The 10,688-nt window shown below is 45.9% G+C and overlaps 1 protein-coding gene across 1 annotated transcript in view; it reads right to left on the bottom strand.

Moving 5' to 3' along the window:
• Positions 1–238: 238 nt before the first annotated feature.
• TAPT1 (transmembrane anterior posterior transformation 1) overlaps positions 239–10,688 on the bottom strand; it is a 42,887-nt gene continuing 32,437 nt past the window's right edge. The window contains exons 10-14 of the mRNA XM_066573256.1: positions 10,468–10,527; positions 10,160–10,228; positions 9,462–9,538; positions 1,874–2,034; positions 239–735 (exon numbers count right to left, since the gene is read on the bottom strand). Of these exons, the coding sequence (XP_066429353.1) occupies positions 512–735; positions 1,874–2,034; positions 9,462–9,538; positions 10,160–10,228; positions 10,468–10,527 (591 nt within the window). The 3' untranslated portion in view covers positions 239–511. The remainder of the gene's footprint in view (positions 736–1,873; positions 2,035–9,461; positions 9,539–10,159; positions 10,229–10,467; positions 10,528–10,688) is intronic.

The raw sequence follows: 10,688 nt of genomic DNA, 5'->3' as shown, positions 1-10,688 counted from the left end.
TTAACTCTGGAAAATAACTATATCTATGTACAAAAAAAGAAAAGCTTCTACATTAAGGCTTCTAAAATACAAAGAGGATCTACACAGATGTGAGAAGGGCTCTAAGTAACCTTATAACACAGAGGTGAAGGGAAGGAATCCGTCTCCACCTACTATATTCCGTGGTTCTGCTTGTATGAAAACGTTAAGGCATTTGATCTTGGCCTAGTGAACTAACCTGTATTACGATAAGTGGCAATGACTGATGAGGTTTTTTTATTCTTCCCAAGACCGTCCGATGTTCTCTAAACTAAAATCAAGGATCATGTACAAAGCTCAGCTCTGCCAAGCAAAGTCCTCCCAATATCTAGTACATATTAACGATAGATCACCTCCTTGAGCCTGCGCCAATGACGATCCGGAGCTGTGAAAGGGGAAGAGACTTTGCCTGTGGAAATAATTTAAACAAAAATAAATATTTAAGTGCCGAGAAGTCTCCAGCGAGTTGTTTCTGTTCCTCCTAGAAGTCAGACTAGTCAATTCTGTTTCCGCAGATGGTGAAGCGGTCAATGTCCAGCAGATCCTTAGCTGATCGGGATTTGAGTTCAGGGTTATCCTGTGTAATGTCTTTCTCATCTCCGTCTGGGGTGGTCAGGAACTGGTCGGAGCTGCTCTGGACAAGAAGCGGAGCGGTGGAGATCTGGCGGGCAGGCTGGCTGGTGACTGAAGCATTGACGTTGTCATCTGCAGGAGTTCCTGGCGGTAAAAAGATAGTATTAGTTTCTGACATTTTTTTTTTATGAAGGCTGAATGAGCTATTCTGGGGGTACAACAATGATTTTAATACAGCATAGGGCTTCCTTTATAAATGTATTATGGCTCGGTTTTGTAGGGATGGAGGTTATATATCTAGAGCAGGGGTCCCCAACTCCAGTCCTCAGGGACCACCAACAGGTCATGTTTTCAGGATATCCTATGATAAGAACACCTGTGGCAATGTCTGAGGCACCGACAATAATTACATCACCTGTGCAATACTGTGGAAATCCTGAAGACCTGACCTGTTGGCAGTCCCTGAGGACTGGAGTTGGGGAACACTGATCTAGAGTAATGTTTTTGAAAGGGAACTGGTCGACTGGGAGCAGCATCATAAAGTAAATTATGGTGCTCTTCAGCAAGGCGACATGGAGCCACGGGATATATACTTTTTACACTCATCCGCACCCCCTCAGTCTGAAAATCTGAGCTTTCAGACTGCTCTTCTATAGAAGTCTATGAGAGTGCTTGCAGAGCGGGCTGAGGAGTCAAATTTTGAGACCTCGCATGCTCTTTACCAGAGAACACAGCAGGAACGGGTGAGTATAAAAAAATTGCACCATCCGGCTCACTGTAGCATTCCCAAACACCATCATAATTTAGTTTAAAGATAAATGTTCCAAGGCGACGCGTTTCCTTTAAGGCTAGCCATACATTTTTGATAGCTATTGGCAGCGGCTTCTCTCCTGAACAAAAGGATCAAACTGTTGAAATTCAACCACTTGATCGTCATGAAATATGCCGTCATGGAAGAGTTGGGAAGCCCCCATACACATCAGATGATTGGTGGGATAGACCGATCTACATCTAATGTTTAGTGGCCACCTTCCACAACTCTTAGCCAAACATATCAAGTGTTGAGTGTTTTTTCCCTAGCTCTTATATACACATGAATGTTTGGCTCCCACAATGACTTCTCAACAATTGCTGACGAGGGCACTTTCACAACTGTACAAACTGTCCTTACAGAACATGAAGACACTGAGCATGCCTGACCAGTAAAACAGAGGAGCCTACAGGACGTAACCATTGGAAACCAATGGAGAATTAACGGTCACGAGTATGTGGAAGAGCTCACCTTGACTCGATTTGTTTTTGCTTGGGGCTTGCTTCGGCGTTTTCCCCGGCGTACATGTAGGTGGTGGCTGAAATAATTTCTCTTCCATTTTGGCATCTTTGACATACTGGCAGGACTTCCCAAGCAGTATGATGCTGTTAAGAACCTTCAGTGTTATCAGCCTGGAAAGAGGGAAAAATACAGAAGTAGTCACTTCTACATTTTATATAGCTATTTGAATATCTTCAATGAAAGTCTGTAAGGTCATCTGAGAATTTAAGTTTTCTGTCCTCTTAATGTGCCCCAGTCCTGTGGACACCATCAGCTGTAATCTGCATGGCCGATTACGTCACAAGGGATGACCGTTGGGTGCATAGGCGCCCAAAACCCATCTCACAGACTAATTGCTCCTGTGCTTTTCACACAGGAGTGATCGTCGTTCAGAGAATGGAGGCGAAGTGGGCCGGAGACCTTCCAGCCTTCACTCACTGCAGTCTTTCAAAGATGAACTGCCACCTGTATACACGAGCCTATAGTCGCTTGATTTTTAGGTGAGCAATTTATCGCTCAGTGTCCTATTGGTGGCTGCGTGTACACAGGACGACTAATAACCCAAATAGCTCAAGACGGCAAATTCGGGCAATCAGTCCGTGTAAAGATCCCTTTAGTGGGATCGCTTTTTAGCTTGTGCTGTATACAATGGGGAAAGGTCATCTAGTTAAAAGACGGAGGCAGTCAACTCCTTGATGGTGGAAACATCTCCTCCTCCCTCTGCACAGGTCACAGAGCATGCCCACAAGACTTTCCCATAAGAGTTGTATTCTGTCATCGCCTTCCTGTCAAGATCCCCTTTAATTTGAGCACTTTACTAGGAGATCCCCTCCAATGATGATAGTAAGCCAGCCCGCAGGAGAAAAAAAAACCAGTGCTATCACTTAACAATCCTAGTATTTATTCAACCCGGTGAGAACGTACAGAAGACTCGTCCGACTGCCTTTGCATTTCCCTGTGTTACACAGTATGTGAAATCTTCACAGCTTGTGGCTTGGAGGTGCGCTGGGAAGGAAGAAAATGATCCGCTTGTCTAATTCTATATGTACAAGAGAATGTTGTCCTCCAGAAATGGGCCGCTGCGGGACAACCCTGCTGTGTAAGCTGGCAGAGCAACGACTTCAATTTAGCATACGAAGAGCAAAACTGATGTATTAAACACATTACCGGAATCTCTGCTATAAAGAAGACAATTTACTACGGTGACAATCAGCCTGAGGGTTGGGTGAGAAAGCAAACACAGATCTGACGGGGGACATAATGACTATCGGAAACACATTATTTCCCTTCCCACACACTTGTAACACAATTGGCGATGACAGTGGGACTGCGTCTTATTAGTTCAATTCTCAATAATTGGATTTCTGGATTGCAGATCTCAAAGTCTTAAGTATTCAAACAAGGGATTTAAAGGGGTATTCCCACCTTTGGTTGGCATATGCATAGGGTGTATGTCAGAAATAGCTCAAAATTGGGACCTGAATTGATCAGGATAATGGGGATCCAAATATTGGCTGCTGGATTACTTCTCTTACTGAAATCAATGGAGAGGTTTATCATACAGCGCCGCTACACACAGGGGACGGAGCGGAAGCTGCTGCTCCAACCATGGTGTAGCGGCCAGCACTTGTAACGGCAGGGGAGCTATACCGGCAGTTACAAGCACTGGCTTCTACATTGGGGCAGAGCAACAGCTTCTGCTCCGTCCCGTGTGTGGCGGCGCTAACAGGGGGTGCCCACGCAGCTGATCAACCAGGATGCAGAGCGGCAAACCCCAGCCAATCAACTGTTGATGATCTATCCTGAGGAGTTCCCTGGAAAATCCCTGTAACTGCTTTGAATCAGTGAATGGGGGTTGTAGAATTCCCATTCTCCCAATACATGGGGTCTTAAAGATAAAACCCCATCTATATCCCATGGATGTGTCATAAAGACTAAAGGTGAGAAAACCCTATTTAAGGGCATAAAAAACAAGCACTTCTACACTTCTTGGTTCCAAGAAACTGGTGAGAAGTCTCCATGTCCTCACTGCAATGGAGCAATCAGACCTTCACACTAAATTTTTCCACTATGTTGGACAATGAATGTGTAAGTTATCAAGCTCTGCTTGTTGCATGCACTGACTCAAAAGCTCCAGTTTTATCCCGTTGTATGCAAATTTTCAGGCTGTATGTATATAAAAATGTATCAATTTAAGTAGAATTTCAAAATTTTCCCAAATCAGAAAAAAAAAAATTCCATTTGCCAATATTTGTATTTTTTGGCAAGAGGATTGGCTTTTATTGCACCGTGCAATCTAATGTGTATGGAGGCATCCAAACTGTCCCTCAATGGCAGACATCAGGACAAACAAGGATTGGGCATACTGAATTTCAACATGTTCAATCCTTTTGTTTCAACATGAGTGGCTTACTGCCCTCTCTCTATTGAGAGCACAGACACATTCACCTGAGTGTGCATGGGGGTGTAGGGAGAAATAGCCAAGAATGACTGTTTTTAGTGTTAGGAAGGGTATTTTTTCACAATTGTGATGTAAGCAATAAGAACTCCATAATGCTGTTTGCATTAAAAGTGGTAATACCACAAAAATCACTTAACATCTATGGATGTTAAAAGACAGATGACTAATCAATGGGGGTCTGGCCGTTCCAACCACCCTCCTCCCATCAATCATAAGAACAGTGCACCTCAGGTCTGCTGGGTTAAAGGAGCAGTGGTGCCCACTCAGCTGATGGAGTCTATGATTCTATGTGTATGTGCGACTACCGCTCTATTCACTTCTATGGGGCTGATGGAGATAGTAGAGTGCAGAGCTAGCCAGTGAATGTGTTGGTGGTCACACATATGCATGACTGCTCCATTCACCCAGAGGACTCAAGGTGCACCATTCTCATGATTGCAGGGTAGCCCAACAATTGGACGCACGGCTATCAATTATTTTGACCTATCCTGTAGATAGGTGATAAATAATTTTCATGGGATAGGGGTATTCCAGGAGACTTTTTTTTGCAACATGGGAGATTGTTTGTAAGGCATCCCAGACTGAGAAGGAATAAACTCAGAAGAGGAAGAGTAATGACCAGGAGGGTAATACACAACAAACCGGCCCACGACTGCTGCACTCTCAAGCCTATTAGACACGCTGAGTGCCCGAGTGCAGTAACAGAGCTGAGAGGCTTGTGCAGCGAGTAACAGACCGCAGTCAATGGAAGCCGCCCGTCACGCTATACTTCCGCGGTAGCACAGCGGAAGTATAGCGTGAATACGCCTCCCGCCCACTGCTGGTCGCGCCATATGACACTGCCGGCGGGGCATGTGACACCGCCGGCGCGTCATATGACGCTGTACTGCGCATGCGCGCCGGAGCGTCTTGCGGGACTTCGCGCAGCAAATCCGGAAGTATGGGGTCTTTGGAGGGGGGGGGGTGCCGTGACGGACTCTGCTGCGGTATTCTGCTTGCAGAGACCGTCACGGCCATTTGCATAAGGCCTAATGCATAGCATTGAGGACAGTCCAGTCCCTGGTGGCCTCGACACTGTGGTTCTGTCAGCGCTCTCACACTGCACCACGGCTGCCCACCATTGCATGGGACTGAGGAACGACATGCCAAGGGCCGGAGATAGCAGCGCACATAGGCACAGCGGCGGAGGACTCAGTAAGGCGGAGTTGGCAGCGCTCATCACGCGGCGCAGCCTGGCAGGACACACTGGCAGCACAGCTGCATGAAAAGCTATTGGTTAAAGTGAGAGCTCCTGCAACCAATCAGGAACTGGGGGAGTCACTTGGCTGTCAAGCAGACTATCCCTTGTCTCTACCCATCACTTCCGGTGTAGACAAGATACAACAGTACAGATGTCACCCATCTGCGGTGGAATGCGGAAACAGGCTTGTTTCCTAAGTTTTTGCTCTTAAATCAAAGCAAAAATTCGGGAGAGAGCCTGCTCACAATCCAAGGTAAGACTACTTACCTAGCAGGCACCGTCTGGGTCCCTCCCGCTGGTGTCTGCAGTTACAGCAGGCTTCCTTGCAGTTCTTGGCACCGACAGAAGATTGCTTGCTGGTAACCGGGTTTGAAAACCCCGCCTCCAGCAAGCGATAGCTCTGATTGGTTTTCAAACGCACGGCTCAGCCAATCACTGCGGTGCTCGAAGAATGGCTGCGATTGGTTCGAGCGCTGCAGTGATTGGTTCTTGAGCGCCACGGCTCAGCCAATTAGAGCAATCGCTTGCTGGAGGCGAGGTTTACAAACCCTGGTAACAGCAAGCAATATTCCATTACCACTGAGAACTAATAATAATCTTTATTTGTATAGCGCCAACTTATTCAGCAGCGCATTGTAGGCACATGGGGAACACATACAATACGAAAATTACAGAAGTTACATGTGGTATTCAATTATTTAGAGACAGTAGGGGTGGGATGATAACAGAAGGTACAGGGGCAGGCAGCGGAGCAAGGGGGAACACAGCAATGCGGTAACATGTGAGATACAGTTTTTAGGACACAATCAGGGTGGTGGGGGAAACCTCATCTGATTTCACACCAGGAGTTTTTCGCCTTGTACACAGGACGATTCTCATTTGAAAGAGCGCACGAGTGAGTGACGTCACCATTAATTCATTCGCAGCGGTTCACACTTGTGCAGGATGTTTACACAGGCAGATCATCATTGAGAATCTCTCACTTCTCGCTCAGCGCTTCATATTCCTATGTGAAACACTGAGCGGGGAGCGTTTAGACGTAACGAGAAGTGAGCGAATCATCGATTATTCCTGTGCAGGCTGAAACTGAGCGACAAACAAAAAGTGAACGAAGCGCACACAATGGCTCCCCTTTAGACGTAATGATTATCGTGCACTTTCGTTTGCTTGAAGAAGTTTTGAGTGGCAATCATTATGTTAAATGGGTCTATGGTCACTTCTGCAAAGAAACCTCCTGCTATCATAAACTAGAGTGAAAACAGAGCAGGCTGATTATGCGTAGTGGGTGGGGTTTAGCAGTCATGTGATATGGGAGGAGAATCCTATAGTGTCTGAGATGCAGTCAAGGGGATTCTGGGAAATGTAGTACCATCAGCAGACAGGAAGTCTGAACAGGATGCAAACAGTGCACAGTTGGATTTCTCTGAAAGAAGAGCAGAAAATCAAGAGGGAAGGTATTGGATGGACTTCCTACAGTATTATGTGATGATTTAGGATTATTCTGGAATTTGGCTTCGGCCTTGAAAAACTCCTTTAAGGCATGAACCTGAAAACATATAGTGCCTGCTCTGCTACTGTCAACCGGCCTTGGTAATGTAACAGATATTGTTATCTCCATGACACTTGTATCTGTATTACTGAGATAAAGCTACACTAAAATATTCTTGCGCCAAAGAATCAAAATAGATGTGTAGCCGTTAATCTATCATATCCACTTCCAGGACGAGGAGTATGGTGGAAATCAGAACAGCACTTGTGTTTTGATAGTCTATGAAAAATGGAGTACAGTACTAGACGGCTCTGTAGGCGCGGTACAGACACCGCTATTAAAATGGTAATTGTGCCAGAGGAACAACAAAGAGCTGTGAATGTGAGGGAACATACAGTAAGCTGGAGTCCACAGGGTGCCCGCTACAGCTTCACAATTAAATGGAATTCACCTTCAAAAGAAGAGCGTACGCTTTTCCGAAATATGCCACCAACATATATATTATGCCAGTTTGTGTATGCCACCTACTCTTGATGCCAGTTGTACCACTTGGTGCTATTTATACAGACATTTTGTCCTGGGCCTGCAGGGGGCAGTTATATTACCTGCTGTTGGTCTTCTGTGCTGATGCCCCTCTTATCTGCCAGCTCTGGGTCGGGTTTTCAGTTGTCCAAGATGGCTGACACAATCTTTAGACTATCCAACGCCAACAGTGCGTTGGAAGTGTTGAACTTCTAATGCACTATACCTGCTCTTTAATTGGCCAGTGCTGATCATGTGAGCAGTGCTGGCCAATGAGAGAGCAATGGACAGAGTGCATTATGTAGCTAAAAAGTTGCAGTGGCCATCTTTGATCCAGAACCAGTGGATCGGAGGAGCATCGGCAAGGAAGAATGGCAGCAGGAATATATATTCTTCCCCCTTCAGTCCAGGGACAGAAATCTGTCCTGATCCGTAGGGTCGTTTTAATAAAAATAGAAACGCGTAGATGGAGTTTCTGAGATTCAGGTGGACTTCAGAAAACTGCTACTGCATTAGATGTAAAGGATGCAACTGAGGAGGCTGTGCCGTTTGGCCTCTATGGCCATGTAAGGGGACGTCTTAATTGACATCGCTACCCAAAGATTTGTAGGAGTGGCAATGGTACTCTTAAAACTTTATATTTTACATGTTTTTATTTTATGATATAGATCATAGTTAAAGTGTTGTCCTACCATAGCAACTTATCGCCTATCCACAGGCCAGGGGAGGTGTCTGGAGTCACTTTAGCACAAAATTCAGGACTTACAATAACTTTGGGGTACAATATGTCTGCATGTGAAAACAATATGCTCTCCCCAAGGGGAGCATCCTTTTGGGTGCTCTCCTTGGGGAGACACGATGCCATCCCCTGACCCAGTCATCCTCTAGGTGTCCCCACACACTTTTTGGGTGCTCTCCTTGGGGAGAGACTATACAATCCCCTGACCCACTCACCCTCTAGGTGTCCCCACAGACTTATTGGGTGCTTTCCTTGGAGAGAGACTATACAATCCCTGACCCACTCACCCCCCTAGTTGTCCCCACACACTTTTTCGGTCCTCTCCTTAGGGAGACACAACAACCCTCCTGACCCACGTCTCAGGCCTCTTATCAGCTGAGGCAGAAACCTGCTGCACACTAATAAGGGGCAAACACCCAGAAACCGCTGTCTGTGTATGGTTTTCTGCCTTGGTTTCCTATTCCCAATCATTGTTAAGATTTGTTAGAAAGTCACATTGATTTGAAGGAATGCTGCCATCCAATAGGTGGCGCTGCAGAGGTATTGTTCCAGCTTCCTTATTTGCATAAATTACCCAGGGGAGCATGCATGGCCTTATAAAAGTCTCCTCACTCACCTTCTAGGTGTCCCCACCCCCCTTCTGGGTGCTCTCCTTGGGGAGAGACTCTATCATCCACCGACCCACTCACCCCCTAGTTTTCCCCACACACTTTTTGGGTGCTCTCCTTAAGAGGCAACACCGCTCATCACCAACAATATGATTCAGACGATTATTTGCATATGACAATTCAAGTATGATCCGGGGAAGAAGTTTTACACCCAAATTTGGCGTTCCACCACAGATGTGCTACAGAGCCACATGAAGATTAAGACCATTATCATTCAATGGAGCTAATCCATCGCCTCTCCATGTGGAATCCATGAGAAGAACGAACACACTCATTATTCCCACAGATGACTTTTTCCGCAGTGCAGAGCCTGTGGATGGGGTATAAGATGCCAGGAATGGTAGTGGATTTGATGAGGCTTTAGGCTGTGCCCAATTAGTCCTGAAAGTCTAACACGCGAAGAAAGAACTTTCTGAGCGAACCAGTCTGTAGAGCTCACCCAAAGTAGAAGAGCACGACACAGGCGTACGCCAAGACTCCCTGTACTTTAACCGAACTGGTCACCACTCTGATCAGCTGTAGGGGAAACACAAGATTTGTTTGCATAATTGAAATTTGCATAGGACAAACAGTAATAGTCATGTCAAAATGATCATATGTAGATCAAGTGATGTATCTGCCAATATGTGCACAAGGGTTAAGCACTGCAGGGAAGAAATGACCTATAGTTTATCATCCTCTGACCAAGCAATGGCTTCCCGACAAGCAGAAACCATAAATATTGCCCGATCCGTTGCCCTCTATGCCCCAATATACTGGCATGTTCTCCCTCATCGATCCTGCTTCCGGGTGACCTATGGTTCTTCGGGTCGTGGGTTTTGCACTTCTCTGTAACTCTCTACAATGCACCAAGTGCCTTTCTCTTTGTGCTGCATTTGATATTAATATTCATAAACTTCCATTCTGATTTCATTTAACGACTAATTCAGTAATTTACAGCAGCCCCGTTACTTAGCTGAGGTTCTTGGTTACTGTCTAGCCAGTATGGGCCGTACCACCCATCCATTCTCATTATCTGGTTTCCCAACTGTTCCATCTCATCTGCTCTTCCTTTGCTGCTGGCATGATTAGCTTTGAATCTAATGTTTGCTAATGACCGGTTTGAACAATACAGCAGTGTCACACATATACACTTACAAGCACGGCGAGCGGGAGAGGAATGAACCCCATCCGCCGGGAGACAGAGTCGCTGTAGTCTGTGTAAGCCTGAAACGAAAAATAAAGACGATGACGCCGAGATGGTTTAACCCTGCTGCAATGAACGAGGGGCAGAAGTTGGAAAAGTGGGTCACACTGGGCAAGGATTGAGGGGGTCATAGCGCCTCCATTGGGCTGTAAGCTACACATGTGTATAGGGAATCTCTTCAGGTCTGGCAGGCGTATGGCCATGCAGAACAGGATGGGGGATCATTAATTATGGAACAAGAGGCTTTTCAAGTACGTACATTTTTTTGACGGCTGCTCACGAGTTCAAAGGCAAGGCTGGCTCTGTATTCACTGTACACCTTCCGAAAACACAATGAGACATCAGCTCACAAGTTACAGGAACATAGCAGGATCACATAATATGCTGAATACAGATATCGCTATACTAGTCCCAGCATTCATTAGAAGAGCCACCGATAGCGGTGATACTAAGTTACTACACTCCCATTACAGTGCTCCT

This window comes from Eleutherodactylus coqui, chromosome 7 (genome assembly GCF_035609145.1).
Source record: "Eleutherodactylus coqui strain aEleCoq1 chromosome 7, aEleCoq1.hap1, whole genome shotgun sequence".
Classification (NCBI taxonomy): Eukaryota; Metazoa; Chordata; class Amphibia; order Anura; family Eleutherodactylidae; genus Eleutherodactylus; species Eleutherodactylus coqui.
This window is presented reverse-complemented; position numbering and strand designations above follow the sequence as displayed.